The 26,030-nt window shown below is 51.0% G+C and overlaps 1 protein-coding gene across 2 annotated transcripts; it reads right to left on the bottom strand.

The window, feature by feature from the left end:
* Positions 1 to 1,863: 1,863 nt before the first annotated feature.
* Positions 1,864 to 25,521, bottom strand: LOC116953202 (uncharacterized). 2 transcript variants are annotated; one of them, XM_032973162.2, is made up of 6 exons: positions 25,009 to 25,521; positions 12,271 to 12,504; positions 11,626 to 11,921; positions 10,296 to 10,433; positions 9,046 to 9,211; positions 1,864 to 5,761 (listed from the first exon to the last, which is right to left on the bottom strand). In XM_032973162.2, exons 1-6 carry the CDS (start codon positions 25,118 to 25,120, stop codon positions 5,484 to 5,486), a joined length of 1,224 nt encoding a protein of 407 aa, XP_032829053.2. In that variant the 5' UTR covers positions 25,121 to 25,521; the 3' UTR covers positions 1,864 to 5,483. The 2 variants fall into 2 exon arrangements, with proteins under 2 accessions (XP_032829053.2, XP_032829054.2); XM_032973163.2 differs by having other exon boundaries at positions 11,626 to 11,918; positions 25,009 to 25,520.
* Between the last annotated feature and the right edge of the window lie 509 nt (positions 25,522 to 26,030).

Raw genomic sequence — 26,030 nt, 5'->3', positions numbered from 1 at the left:
TTAAAACGGGTGTCGAGGAGGTGCTATTCCCTGGCTCTCCATGAGAAGGCAGTACAGCAGTGCATGTATGTTGAACTTCTTTCGCACCGTACGTAGCCAACCGTGCTAATCGGAGGTGCAAGGAAAAGAGCAACAAACTAAGCACAACAAGCAGTTTTAAAAAGTGAGTTGTCAATATAGACGAGGATTTAAAAGTGCACAGCTTCAGCGGGTTGCCTAATAGTGGAAGGAATGAGCGTTCCAGACGGCCGCAGAAGCGCATCTGGAAGCGCGCGATGCGGTGACCGTCTTTGTTCGATGGTAGATACGTTCACACAGAGACACACAGACTCACACAGAGATCCATAGACTCACACAGAGAATCATAGACCCACACAGAGACCCATAGACTCACACAGAGATCCATAGACTCACACAGAGATCCATAGACTCACACAGAGAGACATAGACCCATACACAGACCCATAGACTCACACAGAGATCCATAGACTCGCACAGAGATCCATAGGCTCACACAGAGAGACAGACTCACACAGAGATCCATAGACTCACACAGAGATCCATAGACTCACACAGAGAGACATAGATTTACACAGAGAGACATATACTCACACAGAGAGACGTAGACTCACACAGAGACCCATAGACTCACACAGAGAGACATATACTCGCACAGAGAGACGTAGACTCACACAGAGACCCATAGACTCACACAGAGAGGCATATACTCACATAAAGAGACGTAGACTTACACAGAGAGACATAGACTCATACAGACAGACGTAGATTTACACAGAGACACAGACTCGCACAGATCCATAGACTCACACAGAGAGACATAGACTCGCACACAGATCCATATATTTACATAGAGACACACAGACTCACACAGAGACCCATAGACTCGCACAGAAACGTAGACTCGATGTATACACAGTGAGAATGCTTCTCTGTTCATGCCATCTACGTCATGAACTTCTTTCGCACCGTACGTAGCCAACCGTGCTAATTTGAGGTGCGGGGGAAGGACAACAAACTAAACACCACAAGCAGTTCTAAATAAATGCGAATTCAATTTTGATTATTTAAAAGCGCACAGCTCCATGTGGGCTTCCTAATATTGGGCAGGAAAGAGCGTTCCAGACGGCCGCAGAAGCGCATCTGAAGGCGCCGCGCGATCCGGTGAGACACCGTCTCTGTTCGATGGCCAGCAGCCAAAAGTGGACTCATCGCCGTCTGTTTCCGTCGGTACGGGGATAGATCGTTGTCCCCCTCGCGCAAGGCGTGGGGCTTTCTCCGTGTGTCCCGGTTAATAATAATAACAACAACAACAACAACGAAGTCATCATTAATCGACCGAACACTTCTTGAAGCAATAATTTTCAGAGAACGTTGGAGGCGGGGGACACTTTTGCCGATATGACATCATCGGTCGGTTAGCGAGGGCAGCCACGCGTTCGAAACCATTGTGGGTTTGACATCAACACAGCGATGATGTTGGGGGTGGTGTTACCACTCTTTGCGTGTTGTCGGTGGGGGGCCGCATGCCAGGGGCCGCATCAAAGGCCACCAGGGGGCCGCCAATGGCACGCGGGCCTTGCTGTGAAGAACAACACCGCTTTAAGTAAAAAGCCAAGGGTAGCGGCAGGGCCCCCCTGAACAAGAGGCTTCCTGAATGCCAACGTTGGCGCAAACGTTGGCGCAACGTCGCGGTAACGTTGGCCCGACGTCACCCCGACGTTGGCCCGACGTCACCTCAACGTTGGCTCGACGTTACCCGAACGTTGGCGCAACATTGGCCCAACGTGGCCATGGTCACAGGGAAATTCGGAATCCCAACACAAACCCACACCGACAAATTCATTCACCCACTTTCACTTTTATTCACAAAATGCCCAACCGACCGACCGACCGACCGAAAGTATATATGTGCATATATATTCAGTGCATAGGTATTGTCCTGTGCATAGTTAAAGCTTTCCTTCTGACTCTGCAAAGGAAGTCTCTGTTAATCTCCGCAACCGTAAGGTTGCAAATTCTAGTCCTGCTTAGGGGGTTTGACTCAACCCATCATCCTTCTCTCCGGAGGTCGGTGAAATGAACACCACTCTGTGGATGATGATGGTGGTGGGGGGATCAACTGGTTGTCTGCTGGAGAGACTTGTCCCACCCGCCGACATAGGAATGTTTAACTTCCACCACAGGCTGAGGGAGGGCTGCAAACGCGTGATGAGCCAAAGCCTCAATGCTAATTTGAGCAGAAAATCATTTAAGGCTGAATATAATGACAATATATTATTGTACAACTCTATACTTGGTTGGCATGGTTATCCGTGTACGGATAAGGACATGCGGATGGTGAGAAGCGTTCACGTGATGTGTGTTGCGGCGGTGACGACACGAAGGCTGCCATCATCTCTTCGAGATCAATAAAACAGGTACCACCTCGTGGGAAAGCCAAGGCGAAGGGTCGTCATCCCCATGGATGAACTGACCACTGCCATGGGAATGTAGAATGTCCACCACCGTCACACTGTTGGCATTGCGGATAAGTGCAGTTACAGCGTGGGACACGCGACTGTCATCACGCGGAACGCGCACCGTTATAACGCGGAACGTGCACCGTTATAATTCGGAAACAGGTGCCGTTATAGCGCGGAACGCGCGCCGTTATGGTGCGGAACGCGTGGAACGCGCGCCGTTATAGCGTGGAACGTGCACCGTTATAATACGGAAACAGGTGCCGTTATAGCGCGGAACGTGCACCGTTCGAACTGCTTTCTGCGCGTCTGAGCGGTACGGCGATAGAGCACGCGGAGTGAATGGCGTACCCTCATCTGGGTTCCCTGTCCCCGCCATGGGATGACCGCAGTTCACATCCTGTCGTGTGCAATGTGATTGAGAAGCAGCAGCAGCAGTTCCTCGCTTAACACCCGGCGGCACTTTTCAGGGACTCGTCTAGCGGCGCTAATCGAGGAATTTCTGTAGTCCTCCCCCCAAAATTCTGCTGGGCTGGCTTGCGACGTGGGGGTGGTGGCGGTGACCAGGGTAGGACAGATCAGCCTAGTGGGTTTGGGTGACCTTTTTGAGTCCCCAGTGAAGCTGGGCCCTCTTGAAAACGAGGCTTGAGGCTCGGCGAGGCTTTCCTGGATAAACTACTAAAACTTTTCAAACAAAACCTCATTTTATTTTACCAGGTATGCCCCACTGAGCCATGTAACTCTTTCAGAAGCTACCCGGCCATCACGAATAAAAAAAATAGCTCAACGTTGTGGACTTATCGTCATTGTGTTGGACATTTATAGCGGCCAAACACTCTAAACGCGTGATGTCGATTATAAACGTGGAGAGAAAAAACCGCGAGAGAAATCCACGCGACCACGGAGAGAGAAAGAGAGACATGCAGACTCCAAATATACAGCAGGCATGACGGTCGGGATCGAACACCACGACCTCCTGTATACCAGGCGAGGTAGTTAACATCTCCCAGCCATCGCGGCGCCCCAAGTGCTATCGTTGTTTGATTAATAAACAGCCGTATATACATATTTAAATAAATCAAATAATCGCTCACCCGTACCTATTCCTTAAGCATATTTCCGTTAAAATTTTGACTGCCACTTTGTATGCAGACACACACGTACCTTAAATCCGTGTATGCGGCAGCAATTACACATGACTTGTGAATATTGTTAAGACTATTCTAGTGCTCACAAATTAAACACTGGGGAGAGGTGCTGGCAGGTGCTCGCCAACAGCACTTGCCCCAACAGTCTGTTAAGCCTACACGGGAGGAATCCTCTGTTTTGTATATAAATATAACACAATAATAATTATCATCATTATTACACAATAACGCATTCATATACGCAGCCTGCATCCCTGAGCCGTTGACGATTACATGGCGTTACAAATGCGGAGCAGGACATCCCTGGTGATAATAATTGCAACGGCGATGCTTGTCCTTTGGTGTAAAGAAGACAGATAGCACGTCGAGGAAACCTGACTACGTTTTAAAGGTCAATGTTTGCGAAGGTCACCATTTAAACAAGACCTTGACAACACCACTTTACGACATCGTTGCTACCACGTGCGCACTCCATCGCGTGCCGAATGATATAATCGTGCGCCGAATGATATAATCGTGCATTTGTGTGAATAGGTACCCTCCCCCAATCCCTCCCTAGGTCGACTCGACCTCAAATGAGTACCTGGTGCGACGTGTAAACATCGCCACTGGGGAGACAAAGGTGGCCCGGCGTGGTGCTGGCCACCGTGCCCCCTCTCGTGTGCTGTGCCGGCCTTCGTAGGCGCAGCTGCTGCTCCCTAGCAGCACTTGCCCCAACAGTCTGTCAAGGCAACACGGGGATTCTTTGTCTTCGTCTTTACCTGCATGATAAATAAGTGACCCGATTCCACGTTCCCTGAATTGTCCAGGAGGTGGACGAGCTTGGCCCGACGTTGATCGGCGACGTTTTATTTCTCCCCCCCCTCCTCACCTCTCCTCACTTCTCACCTGCCTCTCCTCTCCTGCATTGCCTCACCAGCCCTTCCTCACCACCTCTCACACTCAACTGCCCCCACCTCTCCTCACCGCCCTACATATTCACCTATCTCCTCACCACCTTCCCTTCTCACCTCATCTCACCTGTTGTCTCATTTTGGCCCACTCTCAAACCTACTCTCCTCCCCTCACCTCACTCGCCTCACCTCACCTCACAGCATCTCACCCATCTCTCATCAATTCCATCATCTCCCTCACGCGGGTGAGGGGTGAGCTTTCGCTTCTCTCCACTCCACCACTCTCCTCGTCACATTCTCATCTCCCCTCACCCATCCCCCCTCACCCACCCACTCTATCACAGGGGTGAGGAGTGAGGCTTCCCTTCTCTCTCGCCGTGTGAGCCAAGCCTAACCTCCCTTCCCCTCGGCTAACTCACCTTCCCTCACCTCTATCCCCCACTCACCACTCCGCCAGCCTCACCGGGGTGAGGTGTGAGCCTTCCATTAGGCCTCGGCAAGGTAATAGGTGAAAGGTCAAAATCAACGAGCCTACCTTTACCCTACCTTTTACCCTTACCCCATACAAATGACCCGATTACAGGGTAATTACTGGGGTGGTACTACACATGAACAAGGTTTGTAACAGGTAAATGCTAGGTAGAGCGCTTTATTAATCTCTAAAATACTCTCGATGATTCCAATTTTAAATGGAGGCCACGGACTGCGCACACAGAGCTTTTAGCAAGCGGTAAACAAGGTGTGTACCGGGTAATACTTCACGTTACCTTTACCCTACCCTTTACCTTACCCCTTGGCATGTCGACACCTTTACCTTTACCCGTTTTACCCGGTAAAAAATGGTAAATTAGCCGAGGCCTACAGTATCTTCCATTCTCTCTCGCCCTGTGAGACAAGCCTAACATCCCTTCCCCTCGACTCACTCACCTCACCTCTACCCCCCACTCACCACTCCCTCATCCTCACAGGGGTGAGGTGTCAGCCTTCCCTTCCCTCTCGCCGGGGACTTCGGGGAACCGCGTGCAGTTGTCGGGCGCTGGCGGCGGCGGCGGCGGTGGCGGCGGCGCGGCCCGGTGCTGCGTGTCGCGGTGATGCCGCAAGTCGACCTTGCGCTGGAAGCCGCGGCCGCAGAGGTCGCATGTGAAGGGTTTAAAGCCAGTGTGCTTGCGCGAGTGCGTGATGAGGTTGGAGCTCTGGCTGAACGCCTTGGCGCACACGGAGCACTTGTGGGGCTTCTCGCCTGCGCACACACAGAGGCAAAGGTCCTCCGGTGAAGCCTCGGCAGACCGTTGGGGCGAGTGCCGTTAGCGAGTAACACCTAGGTGAAGGCCGGCACCGTGGCACACGATGGGGGTGGGCGGCCGGCACCACGCCCGGCCGCCTTTGTCTCCCCAGTGGCGGTGTTTTTACACACCGCACCGGGTACTCGTTTGCGGCTGAGTCGACCTCGCGAAGGCCCAGGACCGGTTCAAATAATCCTCACTGGTGTACGTGCACACACACACACACCTACACACCTGCACACACACCTTCATACACACAGGTGAGACACACACACACCTACACACAGGTGAGACACACACCTACACACACGTTCATACACACAGGTGAGACACACACACATACATACACACACGTTCATACACACAGGTGAACACACACCTACACACACGTTCATACACACAGGTGAGACACACACACACCTACACCCACGCACGTCCATACACACAGGTGAGACACACACACCTACAAACACACACGTTCATACACACAGGTGAGACACACACACACCTACACACACGTTCATACACACAGGTGAGACACACACACGTTCAAACACACAGGTGAGACACACACACACACACCTACACACAGGTGAGAAACACACACCTACACACGTTCATGCACACAAGTGAGACAGACACCTACACACACACCTTCAAACACACAGGTGAGACACACAAAAACCTTCATACACACAGGTGAGACACACACACACACTTACACACACACGTTCATACACACAGGTGAGACACACACACACCTACACACACACATTCATACACACGGGTGAGACACACACACCTTCACACACGCGTGAGAGATATCCACACACACCTACCCACACGTTCATATACAGACAGGTGACACAAACACTTACACACAGGTGATATATACAAAGACAAATGTCCCCCCCGCATAGCCTGTCGGGGCAAGTGCTGCTAGCGAGCACCTATGAAAGCCGACACAACACATAAAGGGGGTGGGTGGGCGGGCAGCACCATGCCCGACCCCACACACACACAGGTGAGCCCATACCCGATGAAGCCCAAACCGGTGTGTGTGTGCGCGCGGCATGTGCACAGGTGAGACACATGCATGCACACAGGTAAGCCCGTACTCGATCGAGCCCACACCCGTGTGTGTGTGTGTGTGTGGCACGTGCGCAGGTGAGACCCGTACCCGATTGGAGCCCGTACCCCCGTGTGTGTGTCTCACCTGTGTGTATGAACATGTGTGTGTAGGTGTGTGTGTCTCACTTTTGTGTATGAACGTATGTGTGTAGGTGTGTGTGTGTCTCACCTGTGTGTATGAACATGTGTGTGCATAGGTGTGTGTTTTGTGTCTCAGGAAAGGCAGCGGCAGAGATGATCTCCCAAGCGAAATGCTGAGGGAAGGTGGCGTTTGTGCACAGACAGCCCTATATGACATCATAACAACAGTCTGGACCACTGGACGGGTTCCGCAGGATTGGAAGGATGCCCTGGTGATCCCCCTCTTTAAGAAGGGCGACTGCACAGACTGTAACAACTACAGGGGCATCTCACTCAGTGTGCCGGGAAAGGTCCTGGCAAGGATTATTCAACATCGCCTTGCCAGGCATGCTGAGGAGAGGCTTGCGGAGCCCCGATGTGGTTTCAGGAAAGGGCGGTCCTGCACAGAAAGCCATATTTTCTGTCCGTCTGCTACAGCAGAGGTGTAGGGAATTCCAGCAAGACCTACATCTCTGCTTTATTGACCTGGTCAAGGCCTATGATACCATCAGTAGGCCTGGGCTCTGGGTCGTTCTTCGTGCTTTTGGAGTCCCTGACCCTCTGCTCACGATCATCAAGGACCTTCATGATGGTGAGCAGGCCCGGGTAAAACTACGTGGCCGGGAGTCAGAGCTATTCCCTGTACACCTTGGGGTGCGACAGGGATGTCCTCTGGCTCCCACATTATTTAACATCTATTTTGACCACGTAGTTCGTGAAGCCTTCAATAGCTGTACCGGGGGAATCTCCATTTGGTACAGATATAATAGGAGGCTGATCGATGCCCAGGTGCAGTCAACGGATGGCTCCCTATTGCTCAACCACGTTATGTATGCTGAGGATTTGGTAATAGCTGCTCATTCAGAGGAGGAGTTTGAGACGCTGCTGCTGAGACTGGAGCGTGCCACTAAGAGATGGGGCCTTACCATCAGCCCCACCAAAACTAAGCACCTGCCTGGGCATTTTGTACCATCGGACACTCCACCCCCACAACTCCCAATCGGTGATGGGGCAGTTGTGGAGAGAGTGGAGAGTTTCCAATACCTGGGCAGTGTGCTTATGACCGGCTCCAGTTGAACAGCAGAGGTATCACTCCGAAACAGTCGAGCGGCAATATCTCTTCATCGGTTGCGTAACGCTGTGTGGAAGCTACCTGGTCTGTCGCTCCGCACTAAGCTTCAGGTCCTTTCGGCCACGGTCATTCCCTCCCTTCTCTACGCTTGCGAAAAGTGGACCACCCCTAATGGAACATCTTCACCGGTTAGAAACATTTAGGCTAGCCTGCCTGCGATCCATCCTGGGTTTAACCAGGCTGGATTGTGTGAGGAGCTCACAAATCCTTGAAAGATCTGGGCAAGGTCCCATCGGTGAGTTCCTCTGGCAGGCAAGGCTGCGTTGGCTGGATCATGTAGCCCGTGTGCCCAGCCACCGCATGCCGAAACAGCTTTTGTTCGGCCGGATCGAGGGGGCTAAACGGGCGCGGCACGGGCTAGAGAAGAGATGGAGTGATGTGGTACAGGAGGACGTGGAGCTGAGTGGACTTGCCAATGACTGTTACCAGCGGTGTCAAGACCGGCCTCTGTGCAGGAGGCTCGTGAAGGATGCTACTGGGCAGTTGGAGGCAGTCGCCCTCCAACAACAACGGAGGGCGGAGGAGCGACGCTCACAACAACGAGCGGAGCGCCGGGTGGCTAAAGCACAGCAGGTTGGCACAGTAGGGGGCACAGGTGGTGCATCAGTCAGTCATCTCAGTCAGTCGACCCGTGGCACTTGGGTCTGCCCCGTGACCTCCTGCCAGCGGGCGTTCGACACTTCACGTGGCCTCAAGGTGCACATGGCCTGGCACAAGCGTCGTGGTGACGTCACTGCCACTTAGTGGCGAATGGCGGTTGTTGTTGTGTGTGTCTCACCTGTGTGTATGAAGGGGTGTGAAGGTGTGTGTAGGTGTGTGTGTGTCTCACCCGTGTATCGGTGTGTGTTTGTGTCTCACCTGTGTGTATGAACGTGTGCTTCTTCATGTCGGACTTCTGGTGGAAGCGCTTGCCGCAGTACGCGCAGGGGTAGGGCCGCGTGTCCGAGTGGATGAGCAGGTGTGTGGACAGCGTGGACGAGCGCTTGAACGCCTTCCCGCAGATGCCGCAGTCGAAGCTCCGCTCCTGCAGTTGCGGAGGAGGCAAAGACAAAGATTCATCCCTCCGACCGTGTTGCCTTAACAGACTGTTGGGGCAAGTGCTGATTAAGCGCGCAGCTCATACGAAGGCCGGCACAGCACACGATGGGGCGGGTGACCAACTCCATGTCCGGCCGCCTTTGCCCCCCCCCCCGCAGTTGCGATGTTTACACACCGCACCGGGTCCTCATTTGAGGCCGAGTCGACCTAGGGGAAGGGGGCCCATGACCGGTTCAAGATAATCGTGGCCGTGAGCGGGAATCGAACTGCGGTCACCGGGGTCCATGTATATCTGTCTGTCTGCCTATCTGTCTGTTCGTCTGTCTGTGTGTGTAATTGCTTTGTCTGTGTGTGTAATTGCTTTGTCTGTGTGTGTAATTGCTTTGTCTGTGTGTGTAATTGCCTTGTTTGTGTGTGTACTTGCTTTGTCTGTGTGTGTAATTGCTTTGTTTGTGTGTGTAATTGCTTTGTCTGTGTGTGTAATGGCTTTGTCTGTGTGTGTAATTGCCTTGTCTGTGTGTGTAATTGCTTTATCTGTGTGTGTAATTGCTTTGTCTGTGTGTGTAATTGCTTTGTCTGTGTGTGTAATTACTTTGTCTGTGTGTGTAATTGCTTTGTCTGTATGTGTAATTACTTTGTCTGTGTGTGTAATTGCTTTGTCTGTGTGTGTAATTGCTTTGTCTGTGTGTGTAATTGCTTTGTCTGTGTGTGTAATTGCTTTGTCTGTGTGTGTAATTGCTTTGTCTGTGTGTGTAATTGCTTTGTCTGTGTGTGTAATTGCTTTGTCTGTGTGTGTAATTGCTTTGTCTGTGTGTGCGTCTGCTAACTGGGGGAGGGGCAGAAGGGAGGAGCGGGTTTGGGGTGGGGGGGGTGGAAGAGGATGTTTATCTTCACGCATGCAGCACTACCTGGTAGTGCACTGCTTCCTGGTAGTGCACTGCTACCTGGTAGTGCACCGCTTCCTGGTAGTGCACCGCTACCTGGTAGTGTACCGCTACCTGTTAGTGCACCGCTACCTGGTAGTGCACCGCTACCTGGTAGTGCACCGCTACCTGGTAGTGCACCGCTACCTGGTAGTGCACCGCGCGGTGTTGCTCCAGGCTGACCGCGTGGCCGAAGCTTTTGGCGCAGACCTCACAGGCGAATGGCCGCGAGCCGCTGTGCAGCCGCCGCACGTGCACCTCGAGACCATGTGGGGTGGAGAACACCTGTGGGCGGAAGGGAGCGGGGGGCACAGAGGAACACCACCAGGGGTGAGGCTTCCTTCATCTCCCCGCAGAGACGGAGTCTCCACGCTCGCTTGCCGGCGGCATCGCCCTTGCAGCGGACGTTTTTCTCGAGGGTGCCCCGGTTGCGACGGTTATCGCTCGCTCCCGTGCGCAGCAGCAGCTACGGGGCGCCGCGGTGGCGAGATGTTGACTACCTCGTCTGGTATGCAGGAGGTCGTGGGTTTGATCCCGACCCCGATGCCTTTGCGTGTTCTACCCGTGGTCGAGTGGATTTTTCTCCGGGTCCTCCCGGTTTTTCCCTCCGCATTAAGAATCGACATCGCACGTTCAGAGTATTTGGCCGCTGTACATTTTCACATGACGACACTGAGCTATCGTTTGTGATGACCAGGTCGCCGCTGAAACAGAAATACATAGCCGTGCAGTAGTGCCTGATACCTGGTAAAATAAAACACATTTAGTTTAGTTGTTTTTAGAGGTCGCCGGTTCAATTCGATCTCCCGGCCGTGTCGGGGTGCGAGGTTCTTAAATCCTCCTCCGCGCTGGCCGACGGACGTTCACATGCGGCAACGAACGTTGATCAGCGCGCCACGCAAGGGCGCGGGAACGCCTGGGGCTCGCTCGCCGCCACGTGCGCAACGTCAGCGGAGCAACCGCTCGGCTTCCTGCAGTGGATGGAAAAGAAAATAAAACCTGGCGCCTCCTGAGCCCCGCCGGGCTGGCTCCAGCACCGTCCTGGCGCTTCTCGGTTGTGCAGTGCAGAGAGGAGGGTCACGTGCCCTCCGTTCGAACCTCTCGGAAATGTGGGCCCCTTCACTTTGAATGCCTTCGCGAGAGAACCTGTGCTCGGCCCTGTGCCCGAGCAGGAGGCCAGGGGCAAGGTTTAAAACGACGCATCGGTGGCGGAATCTCTGCGTGTGTGGTGCTACCTGGTACTGCGCGCCCAATGCCCAAAGATCTGCGGATCCAGAATTGGAATCCTGAGTTACCACTAAACCTGATGGACGTCATCCTCGAACCATCAAGGGACTGCCAATGACGTATGTTGTTCAACTTCTTTCGCGCCGCACGTAGCCAACCGTGCAAATCGGAGGTGCTGGCAGGTCTTGCCTTCGCCTACGCACGTCCTGAGTTGTTCACTGCTCATCAGCGGCTATCCGTTGGGACCCACCTTATGGCACTTGAGGCACTTGTAGATGCAGTTCTCCGGATGGGTGCGAGCCTGGAGCAAGTTCTGCACCGACGCCGCGGTGGCAGCCATGGCGGCAGCGTGGAGACTCCCCCCAAAGGGCCCCTGGACGACGTTCAGCCCTGGGGAGGGGCGGCCGAGAAGGTCTGGGACCCCGTGCGGGGGTCCCACGTGAGCCCCCCTCGGTGACCAGGGTACCCCGACTGGCACCAGGGGTAGAGTGAGACCGGCGTAGCGGAGAGGGTCTTCACACGGCATGGTGAGCCTTGCGTCTTCTGCTGATCATAGCCAGAAGAGGAGGAGAAGGATGGAGAGATGGAGAGGTAGATGCATGGTGATATGGATGGAGAGATGGAGAGGAGGATGGAGAGGAGGATGGAGTGATGGATGAAGTGGTGGATGGAGAGATGGATGGAGGTGAGATGGATGGAAATGAGATGGATGGAGAGATGGATGGAGATTGTGTTAGGATGTTTGTACCACATCTGGCCCGAGGACGGACCCCCATTGTCAGCCACCTCGGCATAGCATAGGCGATGGCCGATCGTCTTCCAGCTTGACAAACTTTGATCGACTATAACGATGATCACGACGACAACAACGAAGGCAACGATGCGCATTCCATACCCAGGCCTCGCCCTTTCCACTTGGTGTCTCCATGACCATGCTCCCGGCCCAGGATCGCCCATGTCTCTCCCGGGCGGTGCACAGCTGGGTCCGGGACCTCCAATTCTGGGTCCCGTTTTGGGGACTTGGAGCGGAATGGGGTCTCCGGGGATGGAGGGACCCCGGGGTCCAGGAAGGGGTCCCCTCTGCTTTCCTCCGGCGATCCCTCTTGGTTCCCCTTGCTGACTGCACACGCTGACATCGTAAACGTCAATAAAGAGCAAGGTCAATGTCAATCAGTCAAGGTAGGGCCCAGTGCGATGAGTGATGTATCACTGAGATGGATGATGGCCGTTTGAGGTGGATGATGGACCGTTGAGATTGATGATGGACCGTTGAGATTGATGATGGATCATTAAGATTGATGATGGGCAGTTGAGATTGATGATGGACCGTTGAGATTGATGACGGACCGTTGAGATGGCTGAAGGCAGTTGAGATTGATGATGGACCATTGAGATTGATGATGGACCGTTGAGATTGATGATGGACCGTTGAGATTGATGATGGACCGTTGAGATTGATGATAGACAGTTGATATTGATGATGGACCGTTGAGATTGATGATGGACCGTTGAGATGGCTGATGGACAGTTGAGATTGATGACGGACCGTTGAGGTGGCTGATGGACCGTTGAGATTGATGATGGACCGTTGAGATTGATGATGGACCGTTGAAATTGATGATGGACCGTTGAGATGGATGATGGACCGTTGAGATTGATGATGTACCGTTGAAATGGATGATGGACCGTTGAGATGGATGATGGACCGTTGAGATTGATGATGGACCGTTGAGATGGATGATGGACCGTTGAGATTGATGATGGGCCGTTGAGATTGATGATGGACCGTTGAGATGGATGATGGACCGTTTAGATGGATGATGGACCATTTATATTTATGATGGACCACTGAGATGCATGATGGACCATTTAGTTTTATGATGGACGATTGAGGTTGATGATGGACGGTTAAGATTAATGATGGACCGTTGAGGCGGATGATGGCCCGTTGAGATGATTGATGGAACGTTGAGATTAATAATGGACCGTTGTGATTGATGACGGGCCGTTGAGAAATGTTAACATCAACCAGTAGCCCGCACGCGCTTTGGACGTGTCAGTCCATCCCCCATTCCCTCGCTTCCCTCCCATAACCCCAACTTCCCTCCCCCCCTTTGTTTGCTGGTGTAACATCACCATCGCGCATTTGCCCATGTGCCAGGGTCCAGCCAGACAGCCATGAAACCGACCAGCAATGATCTGTTTCCCCTTTTCTCAGAGAGTGCGATGAGTTCAGTTATACTTTTGATTATTGAAGGGTTTGCCGGGTACTCAGTAACTAATATTCGTGTAACTACTCATATGCCTCATTTAACAACATCAACAACAACAAAAACTGGTCATCAGAAATATTTTTTAAAATGTAACTCTCCTTATGATTCCACTGTGTGGACAAGTGCAGTTTCTGTGTGCTATGAAAAAGGGCCATTGCCTGAAACGTCGCTTATATAGATTGGTGTGTTTATTGTAAGGCCATAGTGTTAATGACGAGTGTTTTCAGTTGTTAATTGTGCTTTTGCATCGCTGCCAGCGGTAGCAGCAGCATCACCAACATAATTTAACTTTTGCGAGAATTAAGACGTTATAATTATTAACGTCCTTCCCTTGGGTTGTTTTTTGAGTCGGTGTGTTGTGAAACGCTAAGAAAAAGTGATAAAAAAAACCCCGACGTGACATTTGTGTGGTTCTTAAACAGTGAAACGTCATGGCTATTTGAATTTTCTATCTAGCTGTGTATGTGTGTGTGTAAAACAAAGGGCCCTGGGTCTTTGCTGTTTTTGTCCGGTAATTGTGCAAGGCTGGCCAGGCGAATCTCTGAGTTGATTCAACTTGGAAGAGCCAAAGATTGGCCTCTTGTGAAACTCGCTCCCAAGCATTGCGCAAAAAAATTTTCTTGTCTTCCAACTGCCTTCGTCTGGACTCGCTAGGCAAGGGAACGTGCAGTGTGTGATAACACAGACAAAGATCCCCCGTGTAGCCTTAAAGACTATTGGGGCAAGTGCTGTTAGCGAGCACCTATGAAGGCCGGTACGGCACACGAGTTGGTGGGTGGCCAGCAACCACGTCCGGCCACCTTTGTCTTCCCAATGGCGATGTTTACGCACCGCACCAGGTACTCATTTGAGGCTGAGTCGACCTAGCGGAGGCCCAGGACAGGTTCATATAATCGTCACTGTTGTTGGCCGTGAGCGGGAATCGTAGTCGGGTCGCAGTAGTGCAGTGCGCTAACCGCGACATACAAACAGACGCAACCCTTTCGTGAAACGTACACGCACACACAAGTCCCATGCAAATTTGCATGGGCCCCAGCCTGCTATCCGCTTCCCCTGGTCGTTTCCCATGCCCAAGTTATATTTTCTGTGCCAGTTGTAACCGGGGTTGATGATCCATGAAACTTGACATCGCAACGATTGATTGTTTGATTGATGTTTGTTCGTAATTTGTTTGTTATTGTTGTCGCTGCTGCTCTAACAATGTTTCGGAGGCGGAAGCCAGGTCCTCGTCAAAGAATTCGAACATTCATTTTCCCAAATCGGTGTTTTACCCGTGTGCCAAATTACGCCGAACCAAAAAGCAACCTTCGGGGACGGAGAGATGTCTCTGCGTTTACCAATTAGCCCGTTGCTGGCAACTCTCTCTTCACCGACATCCTGCAGCAGTGGTTCTCCTTAACCTGGGGTGCACGCACCCCCTGGGCCTGCGAGATGCCCCTTTCTAGGCGTGCGAGACATGGCCAGATTTTTTTTTATATACACAAATTGAGCACGCGCACGTAAGTACAGCTTACTTTGTTTCATGAAACCCCGATGTATTTATTGACATTGTTAAAAAAAAAGTTTTAACAATTGAGAACCAAGGGATGCAAGGCTGTAGTAAAAGGTTAAGAACCCACTGGTCTAGAGAGGTCACAGTGTCCGTTTGAAGGTCCTCCTTCTGACCTACAAGGAACTCAACAAACCAACTTCATCGTGAACATTTACCAACCCCCCCCCTTACCACACCCCGTGTGTGTGCGGTCATCCCCAAAGGCTTCGTCATTCGATGGCCCGACACGGCTCCTCCGGACAATTGCGTGACCTTCCCATACGGTTGCCCCGCTGCGCGCACATCTCAAATTCGAGCGGTTGGCTACGTACGGTGGCGGAAGAAGTTCATCGTCCGTGACACACACACACACACGGCCAGCTGTGGACCCAAGTCCGTGTCCGGCGTTGTCCGTGATTCGGAGATACAGTGAGGGAAAAAAGTATTTGATCCCCTGCTGATTTTGTAGGTTTGCTCACTGACAAAGAAATTCATAGTCTATCATTTTAATGGTAGGTTTATTTGAACAGTGAGAGACAGAATAACAACAAGAAAATAAAAAAAACGCATGTCAAAAATGTTATAAATTGATTTGCATTTTAATGAGGGAAATACGAATTTGACCCGCTCTCAATCAGAAAGATTTCTGGCTCCCAGGTGTCTTTTAAACAGGTAACGAGCTGAGATTAGGAGCACACTCTTAAAGGGAGTGCTCCTAATCTCAGCTTGTTACCTGTATAAAAGACACCTGTCCACAGAAGCAATCAATCAATCAGATTCCAAACTCTCCACCATGGCCAAGACCAAAGAGCTCTCCAAGGATGTCAGGGACAAGATTGTAGACCTACGCAACGCTGGAATGGGCTACAAGACCATTGTCAAGCAACTTGGTGAGAAGGTGACAACAGTTGGTGCGATTATTCGCAAATGGAAGAACCACAAAAGAACTGTCAATCTCCCTCGGCCTGGGGCTCCATGCAAGATCTCACCTCGTGGAGTTGCAATGATCATGAGAATGGTGAGGAATCAGCCCAAAACTACACGGGAGGATCTTGTCAATGATCTCAAGGCAGCTGGGACCATAGTCACCAAGAAAACAATTTGGTAACACACTACGCCGTGAAGGACTGAAATCCTGCAGCGCCCGCAAGGTCCCCCTGCTCAAGAAAGCACATATACATACCCGTCTGAAATTTGCCAATGAGTATCTGAATGATTCAGAGGACAACTGGGTGAAAGTGTTGTGGTCAGATGAGACCAAAATGGAGCTCTTTGGCATCAACTTAACTCGCCGTGTTTGGAGGAGGAGGAATGCTGCCTATGACCCCAAGAACACCATCGCCACCGTCAAACAAGGAGGTGGAAACATTATGCTTTGGGGGTGTTTTTCTGCTAAGGGGACAGGACAACTTCACCTGCATCAAAGGGACGATGGACGGGGCCATGTACCGTCAAATCTTGGGTGAGAACCTCTTTCCCTCAGCCAGGGCATTGAAAATGGGTCGTGGATGGGTATTCCAGCATGACAATGACCCAAAACACACGGCCAAGGCAACAAGGGAGTGGCTCATGAAGAAGCACATTACGGTCCTGGAGTGGCCTAGCCAGTCTCCAGACCTTAATCCCATAGAAAATCTGTTGAGGGAGCTGAAGTTTAGAGTTGCCAAACGTCAGCCTCGAAACCTTAATGACTTGGAGAAGATCTGCAAAGAGGAGTGGGACAAAATCCCTCCTGAGATGTGTGCAAACCTGGTGGCCAACTACAAAAAACGTCTGACCTCTGTGATTGCCAACAAGGGTTTTGCCACCAAGTACTAAGTCATGTTTTGCAGAGGGGTCAAATACTTATTTCCCTCATTAAAATGCAAATCAATTTATAACATTTTTGACATGCGTTTTTCTGGATTTTGTTGTTATTATTCTGTCTCTCACTGTTCAAATAAACCTACCATTAAAATTATAGACTGATCATTTCTTTGTCAGTGGGCAAACGTACAAAATCAGCAGGGGATCAAATACTTTTTTCCCTCTCTGTATATCATCATCATTATAAGCGACGTAGCGTACAAAGTGCCGTGCAGAAGGGCGGTGGCCCGAAACGTTGCAGGTCAGATCTACCGCATGCCCTTCGTATTGTGCAACAATAGCTGCGTGATATCGCTACGTTTGAGCCCAAAGCGTGTCAGCTCTCCAGCCCCCTTTCTAGAACATCGTTAGAATCTACAGCACCGACAATATTTCGTTGTCTGTGCGCCTGCGTGCTTAGGTGTGATGTCAGGATGTGATCCCAACAATGCGCGCGTGTATGTTGCGCGTGATCTTTGGGGAGCGGTGGCGCAGCGGTTGGCAACGCCACGACGGACCAGCAACCCCGGGGCAAGTTCGATTCCAGGCCACGGCCAACATCAGCGGCGGTTACGCTGCACACGGACTGGGTCCTGCGCCTCCAATGAGGTGGACCCAACCTGCAACGCGGCATTAAGTGTCAGCACTGGGGAGACAAAGGCGGCCGGCTGTGGTGTTGGCCACACCACCCAGTGGCGCTGGCCGTCCCGGCCTTGATAGGTGCTCGCTAATGGAAGCTTCCCCCAGCAGTCTACCCAAGGGCTACACGGTGAATAGCTGCAACACACGGGTTTGTGTGCACGTGCGAATTGTTGTGAGCGGTAGCGCAGCGCTACGAACCCGGCCCCCACGAGTTCGATTCCCGCTCGTGGCGATTATCTGAACCGGTCCTGGGCCTCCCCATAGGTCGACTCGGCCTCAGAATAGGTTACCTGTGCGGTGTGTAAACATCGCCGATGGGGAGACGAAGGCGGCCGGGCGTGGTGCTGGCCACCCACCCCCTTGTGCCCCATACCCGCCTTCATAGGTACTGTTCCCTTTGCCCCAACAGTCTGTGTTTAAGGCGATATCAGGGGATATTTGTCTCTGTATGAATGAATGTGCGTGTGGATGTATGACACTTGCACTGTGCACGTGCTGAGGCGAGTAAGCGGGGACATGCCGAGCAGTTTAACGCATGCCGAGCAATTTGAAATGCGAAATTCTTCGGGAGGCTCTACTCCTCAGACGTTTGTCCCATTCCATGAACGAGTGCTTGGCTCCACGTGGAAGAAAATTATTTTTAAAAACCCCCACGCGTGCGAGGCGGACAAACGCTCGAAGCTCCACACAGACGGATTCAATGCACAGGCAGAATCCAGTGAGTTTAACAGGTGGTAGGCTTTGGCGGCCAAAGTTATCCAAAATTAAAGAGTTGAAACAGGTGGACTTCTCCACAAATCTGGCTGTCGCCTGATGAAGCTAGTTGTAGTAACTGGCGAAACGTCGTACTCAGATTGCAAATGTTGTGGCTTTGCTCTCCAACACACTGGCGTGCTGTACTAGTGATGAATTGGCCACGTTCTGTTTACGTGACAACCCTTACCAGTTGGCTGTGTCGGGTGGTGGCGGGTTTTAACGACACATTTATACATTTACGCGATCTAACACAAAAAACCTCTATTACGGATGATATTGGTCGTGAAAGCCTCCAACGTGTTAAATAAAGGGTTGGGGTTTTGATTTGAAGCTTTCGTGACTGCAGGGATTCATATTCTTGGTTCTTTCGGTAAAGTCACGTAGAAGGGAAAGAATAAAATAATAAAAATATAAAACAATAAAATTCTCACGACGTTTCGACTGCAACACAAGCAATCATCATCAGGTGTGAAAACCACAGTAAGAAATTTTGAAAAAAGTGGCTTTTTTTTACTTTAGCACCACGGAGAGCGATTTGGCAGTTATTCAGATGGATGCATCCATCTATGTTCGGAAAAGAGGAGGGGGAAGACGAAAATAATGGATGTCGTCTGAAAGCCACCGGAAGCGTGAACAATCAATTAAGACCCGAAATGGTTTATCAAATCCTTCCAATGATTGCTAAGCCAGAATCCATCTTCTCGGTTGAAATTGTTTCTGTGTTTGTATATGTGGATAGCCTCATGAACGAATCTCTCATGGTAGCCAGATGGCTTGCAGAGAACCTCTGTCTTGGAGAAGTCCAAGACAGAGGTTCTCTGGTTTTCACACCTGATGATGATTGCTTGTGTTGTAGTCGAAACGTCGTGATAATTTTATTGTTTTATATTTGTATTATTTTATTGTTACCCTTCTACGTGACTGTACCGAAAGAACCAAGAATATAAAGGGTTGGGGGTTTGTTGTATTTGTTTTGGGTTAGATAGCGTGAATAGGAATGCGTCGTTGTGTCCCGCCACCACCCGACACAGCCAATTGGTAAGGTTTGTCACGGAAACAAAACGTGCCAATTTCGTTACTGCTTCAGCACTAACCGGTTGTGTGTTGGAGAGTAAACCCGCAACATTTGCAACACACCGGTGTGCTGAGGTAGTCACTAATTGGCACGCTTTATTTACGTGACGAGCCTTACTAATTGGCCGTGTCGGGTGGTGGAAGGTTTAATGACACATTTATGTATTTACGCGATCTAATCCAAAATTAAACACCTCCTATGGCTTAGTGTGAACTATAAGGGTTGTGCAGGCATCGCTCGCCACTGATGTTATCCGTGTACCGGTACCAAACTCAGGACACCAGTTTTGGTGGCCCAGTTTTGGTGGCACAGTTTGGGTGGCCCAGTTTTGGTGGCCCAGTTTTGGTGGCCCAGTTTTGGTGGCACAGTTTGGGTGGCCCAGTTTTGGTGGCACAGTTTTGGTGGCACAGTGTGCCAACCAATGCGCCACCGCTCCCCGCCCCATGTGTACGCTCAACATACGTTTACGCACACAGTGTGCCGCACGCATTGTTGTATGTGTGCACGTGTTCCCATTGTTTAATACGTAATTAGTTTGTCATTCACGTCAACGCTGGTTTTCCTGATAAACCGATCACTTATACCGCTTTCTGCTGACATCAGCGTCACACTCCACTGCGGGCGAATTACTCGGTTCACAGGGGGTTTCAGGTAACGCCTCCTGCAAATCGGAGTTATTTTATTGTTTCTCCATCCTCTATGAGCACCTCTTGCTTCGTTGCGGAAGGCAATGCAACAAAGACAAAGATCCCCCGTATAGCCTTTGTACAGGACAACAATGTGTCTGCGTGAGTCTATGTCAATATGTATGTTGAACTTCTTTCGCACCGTACGTAGCCAACCGTGCTAATCGAACAACAAACTAAACAGCGGTGGCACAGTGGGTAGCGCACTGTGCTCCGGACCATTATTTTAAACTGCCACGCCCGGAGAAGGATTCTACAAGTTAAGTGTGATAAACCATTAACACCACGGGAGCAATCATTTTTGACAAAGATCCCCCATATAGACTGAACAGACTGTTGGGGCAAGTGCTGTTAGCGAGTAGCACCTATGAAGGCCGACACGGCGCACCAGGGGGTGGGTGGCCACCAATCACGCTCGGCCGCCTTTGTCTCCCCAGTGGCGATGTCAACACACCGCACCAGGTACTCATTTGAGGCCGAGTCGACCTAGGAGAGGCGCAGGACCGGAGCGGAAATCGAACTCGCGTCGCCCGGGTTCATAGCGCAGCGTGCCAACCGCCGCCCCACCGCTCCCCATACAATGTACACAACAACACATTCAAACATTGAAACGGGGGTGGGGGGGGGGGGCAAAATTCAATGAGTGTCGGACGGATCTCGACTGTTGGGTACCACCCCTTCACGCGAGCGACGTGCCCTGCTCCAAACCCACTCACTCGCCTCGCTTAACAATCAACAACAAGTATGTCCATGTGTTTGTTCTCTTCATCCTCGTGTTCCGCTTTCGGAACACGAGTGTCGGACGGATCTCGACTGTTGGGTACCACCCCTTCACGCGAGCGACGTGCCCTGCTCCAAACCCACTCACTCGCCTCGCTTAACAATCAACAACAAGTATGTCCATGTGTTTGTTCTCTTCATCCTCGTGTTCCGCTTTCGCTCCGACACAGCGCCGGCGGTCCCTGTCGACCAATAAGAGTCGCGGATTTACGTCGCTGTTTATTTATCCCGAAGGCCAACTCTGTGTCCCGGATTCACTTACACGTGGTCGTTCTTTTCACAATCTGTCGGCATCGACAAAATCCGTTCGGAGTATGTAAAATCAAACGACACTAAAAAAATCCCCTCGCCTATATGTATGGCCACGCGATTCAAGGCTGTGTCATGCCTACGCGTGTGCGTAGGCATGTACATGTACATGCATGTACGTCTGTATGTCTCAACAGACTTTAACAGACTGTTGGGGCAAGTGCTGTTAGCGGGCACCTATGAAGGCCGGCACGGCACACGAGGAGGTGGGTGGCCAGCAACCACGCCCGGCCGCCTTTGTCTCCCTGGCGGAGATGCTTTTACACACCGCATCAGGTACTCATTTGAGGCTGAGTCGACCTAGGGGAGGACCAGAACCGGTTCAGATAATCGAGCGCCGGTGTTGGCGGTGGCCGTGAATCGAACTTGGCTCACGAGGTTCGGAGTGCAGTGCGCTAACCGCTTACACCACCGCTCCCCCGTTAAGCCTTTAACGGGGCATCTTTAATTGTGTACGCATGTACGCCTGGGTGTACATGCGTTTTGTTTGTGGTGCAAGGCCGTAGCCATGGAGTGAACATTGGGGGGGGGGACCAAATCTTCCATGAGGTCTGGGGGTCCCCTCCCAGAAAAAAAATCTAAATTTGAAAACGAATTTCCTGCCTAAAATATTAAAAAATTAACTAACGCATAGGATGGACGTTTTATTAATTTTTTACAATAATGTCTAATAGTGTATTGTATTACCTTGCTCTGTTTTTTTCTTTTTTTACGTTTTCTTGTTTCATTGTATGTAATGGCAGACATTAGGGATTAATAAAGTACAACCATAACCACACTCATGCATTCTAGACTTAAAGCTTTCGTGACTGCAAGGATCCATACTCTTTGGTTCTATTCGGTAAAGTAACGTATTTTTTACCTACGTGACTTTACCGAATAGAACCAAAGAGCACAATCATGTAAACAGAAATCTATTGTATAGCAATATATTGGGGGACGGGAACATTTTGAGCATATTTGGCCCCCCCAATATATATCATAATTACGGCCTTGGTGTGGTGTGTGTGGAGGGGAGCGGTAGTGTAGTAGTGAGCGCCACTACGCCACGAACCCCAGCGAGACGGAGTTTTCAAGTTTCATTTATTAGGTATAGCCCTGTGAGCCATGCGGCTCTTGAGTTGGGTACAACCGCAACAAACAAAATATGAACAGAGAAACATCTTAAAGGGACGACGCGCAACAGAAACATCCTGGAATAAAAACATCGGCACTGGGGATACAAAGGCGGCCGGGCGTGGTTTTCGGACCACACAGAGGCGCTCGCCAACAGCACTCGCCCCAACAGTCTGTTGAGGCTAGAATGGGACGGGTCGGGGGGGGGGGGGGTCTTTGCTCGTGTATTATGTATGGTATGTACAATGAGGGAAAAAAGCATTTGATCCCCTGCTGATTTTGTACGTTTGCCCACTGACAAAAAATGATCAGTCTATAATTTTAATGGTAGGTTTATTTGAACAGTGAGAGACAGAATAACAACAACAAAATCCAGAAAACGCATGTCAAAAATGTTATAAATTGATTTGCATTTTAATGAGGGAAATAAGTATTTGACCCCTCTGCAAAATATGACTTAGTACTTGGTGGCAAAACCCTTGTTGGCAATCACAGAGGTCAGACGTTTCTTGTAGTTGGCCACCAGGTTTGCACACATCTCAGGAGGGATTTTGTCCCACTCCTCTTTGCAGATCTTCTCCAAGTCATTAAGGTTTCGAGGCTGACGTTTAGCAACTCGAACCTTCAGCTCCCTCCACAGATTTTCTATGGGATTAAGGTCTGGAGACTGGCTAGGCCACTTCAGGACCTTGATGTGCTTCTTCTTGATTCACTCCTTTGTTGCCTTGGCCGTGTGTTTTGGGTCATTGTCATGCTGGAATACCCATCCACGACCCATTTTCAATGTCCTGGCTGAGGGAAGGAGGATCTCACCCAAGATTTGACGGTACATGGCCCCGTCCATCGTCCCTTTGATGCGGTGAAGTTGTCCTGTCCCCTTAGCAGAAAAACACCCCCAAAGCATAATGTTTCCACCTCCATGTTTGACGGTGGGGATGGTCTCATCTGACCACAACACTTTCACCCAGTTGTCCTCTGAATAATTCAGATGTTAATTGGCAAACTTCAGACGGCCATGTATATGTGCTTTCTTGAGCAGGAGGACCTTGTGGGCGCTGCAGGATTTCAGTCTTTCACGGCGTAGTGTGTTACCAATTGTTTTCTTGGTAACTATGGTCCCAGCTGCCTTGAGATCATTGACAAGATCCTCCCGTGTAGTTCTGGGCTGATTCCTCACCGTACTCATGATCATTGCAACACCACGCGGTGAGGTCTTGCATGGAGCCCCAGGCCGAGGGAGATTGACAGTTATTTTGTGTGTTCTTCCATTTGCGAATAATCGCACCAACTGTTGTCACCTTCTCACCAAGCTGCTTGGCAATGGTCTTGTAGCCCATTCCAGCCTTGTGTAGATCTACAATCTTGTCCCTGACATCCTTGGAGAGCTCGTTGGTCTTGGCCATGGTGGAGAGTTTGATTGACTGCTTCTTTGGACAGGTGTCTTTTATACAGGTAACAAGCTGAGATTAGGAGCACTCCCTTTAAGAGTGTGCTCCTAATTTCAGCTCGTTACCTGTATAAAAGACACCTGGGAGCCAGAAATCTTTCTGATTGAGAGTGGGTCAAATGCGTATTTCCCTCATTAAAAGGCAAATCAATTTATAACATTTTTGACATGCGTTTTTTCTGGATTTTGTTGTTGTTATTCTGTCTCTCACTGTTCAAATAAACCTACCATTAAAATCATAGACTTATCATTTCTTTGTCAGTGGGCAAACGTACAAAATCAGCAGGGGATCAAATACTTTTTTCCCTCACTGTAGTGCTATGTATATATATGTGTGCGTGCATACACACACGTGTGTGTGTGTGTGTGTATACGTGCGCCTGTGTATGTTTAACGAACGCGTGCACTTTGCGAGCGCGACGTCTACGCGAAATTCGCGCGAGACAGGAAGAGGAACACGTGAATTAGAGAACAAAACGCAGGGCCAACGGACACACAGCATCGCCACTTTGCCAGCCTGGGACAGCACGCGCCGTTTTGGTGTGATTGCACCTCCGATCAGCGCGGTTGGCTCCGTAGGGTGCGAAAGAAGTTTATAATACATAGACGGCTTGGGGTGGATTAATCACGACGTGGCCTGGTTCAAGCCAATTTATACTTTTCTTAAGGATGTTAAAGAACTTAGTGTGCGTGTGGTTTGTTTTGTTTAGCCAGCTTGTGTTCTAGAATCCACGTGTTCTTATACGTTATGTACTGTATTCTCGCAAGGACAAATATCACCCGTGTAGCCTACACACATTATCGGCATTTATATGGCGTTCTGAACGCCCGGCCGCCTTTGTCTCTCTAAAGGCAACATTTACACACCGCACCAAGTACTCATTTGGTCCGGGAATAGCGGTTGTGACCAGCACCACGCCCGGCCGCCTTTCGTCTTCCCGGTGCCGAAGTTTGCACACCGGTGCCCGGTACACACACGCCTAAGGCTGAGTCGATCTAGGGGAGGCACATGAGCGGTTCAGAGAGTCGCCACCGACGTTAGCCGTGAGCGGGAAAAAACAAAAAATACTCGGCCGTTCCGCCGCGTTAGCAGTCGCGGTGCGCCAACGACTGCGTGCACGCGTTCACCCCGCGTGCACGCACGCCACCATCGCCGCCACCACCACCACTCACTGTCGGGCGAGGGAAGGTCCCCTCTGGTGACGCAGGGCTCTCTGTGCCGGTAGTGGTGTCCGCTTCCTTGCGCGTGCCTCCTCCGCATCTTCACCAGAAATGACCTCGGCATCTCTGACTCCCACCGCGCGTCTTCTCCTCTCTCTCCTCTTGTCCCTGCTGCCCTCTCCTATCAGCTGCCCTCTTCTCGCTGCTGCCCCTTCCCCCTACTGCCCTCTTGTCCCTGCTGCCCTCTTGTCCCTGCTGCCCCTTCTCCCTACTGCCCTCTTGTCCCTGCTGCCCTCTTGTCCCTACTGCCCCTTCCCCCTACTGACCCTTCCCCCTACCGCCCTCCCTACTGCCCCTTCTCCCGACCGCCCTCCTCCCCTCTGCTGCCCCTCGCTCGCCGCTGCCTCAGACCTCGTGCTCCTAGAAAGCTGCAGGGCCGCTCCGGTTATAGCGAATAGTTGATGGCGTGTGTCAGATAATGTCAACTTCTCGCTGTTTCTTTCACGCCCTGCGCGTGAGAGAGTGGGAGGAGGGGTAATGGGTGGGAGGGAGCGATGGTGGGGGGGGGGATGAAGGGGAAGGGAGTGGTGGGAGTAGTGGTGGGGAGAGCGGGTGCCGTGAGGACATCGTGAGGTTGGGGTGGCGTGCGTGCATGAAAGCCCGAATCGATGGCCGCGTAGTTTGGCGAAATTTTATCGCGAATGTATGGTTTGACACTTTAAAAATGTAATCGGTATTATCATCATCAGCAGCAATGATTGTATACCCGTCAAATCATACGGTTTACCCCTTTATCTTGTACAGGGAAATTGAGTAATAAATAAAACATTGCTTGTGTCTATTTTGTTTGTGTGTCTCCCTTGTGATGGGACTTTGTAGGATGAACTTTGAGATTTATAAGAGGCACGGGGTGACCAATAAGTTCAGAATCGGTCTGTAATAAGGTAGGGCACCGATAAGGGGTTGACAGATATGTGATTGATCCACTGCTGGATGAATGCTTTATCACGCGTCGCTTACCGGGGTTTATGTGA

The sequence above is a fragment of the Petromyzon marinus genome, chromosome 50 (genome assembly GCF_048934315.1).
Source record: "Petromyzon marinus isolate PM22_M1 ecotype Great Lakes invasive population chromosome 50, UKy_Petmar_22M1.pri1.0, whole genome shotgun sequence".
In the NCBI taxonomy this organism is placed as follows: domain Eukaryota; kingdom Metazoa; phylum Chordata; class Hyperoartia; order Petromyzontiformes; family Petromyzontidae; genus Petromyzon; species Petromyzon marinus.
The sequence above is the reverse complement of the archived record's forward strand: the minus strand, read 5'-3'. Positions and strand labels throughout refer to the sequence as shown.

What these genes read in the sequence shown, in the direction of transcription:
- LOC116953202 (XM_032973162.2), bottom strand. Translation starts at nt 25,120, where the DNA reads ATGCCGAGGTCATTTCTGGTGAAGATGCGGAGGAGGCACGCGCAAGGA. An exon ending in ACCGCGCGGTGCACTACCAG is followed by an intron (nt 9,212 to 10,295) that starts GTAGCGGTGCAC and finishes CCGCAACTGCAG; the next exon opens with GAGCGGAGCTTCGACTGCGG. An exon ending in GCACACGTTCATACACACAG is followed by an intron (nt 5,762 to 9,045) that starts GTGAGACACAAA and finishes GTGTGTGCGCAG; the next exon opens with GCGAGAAGCCCCACAAGTGC.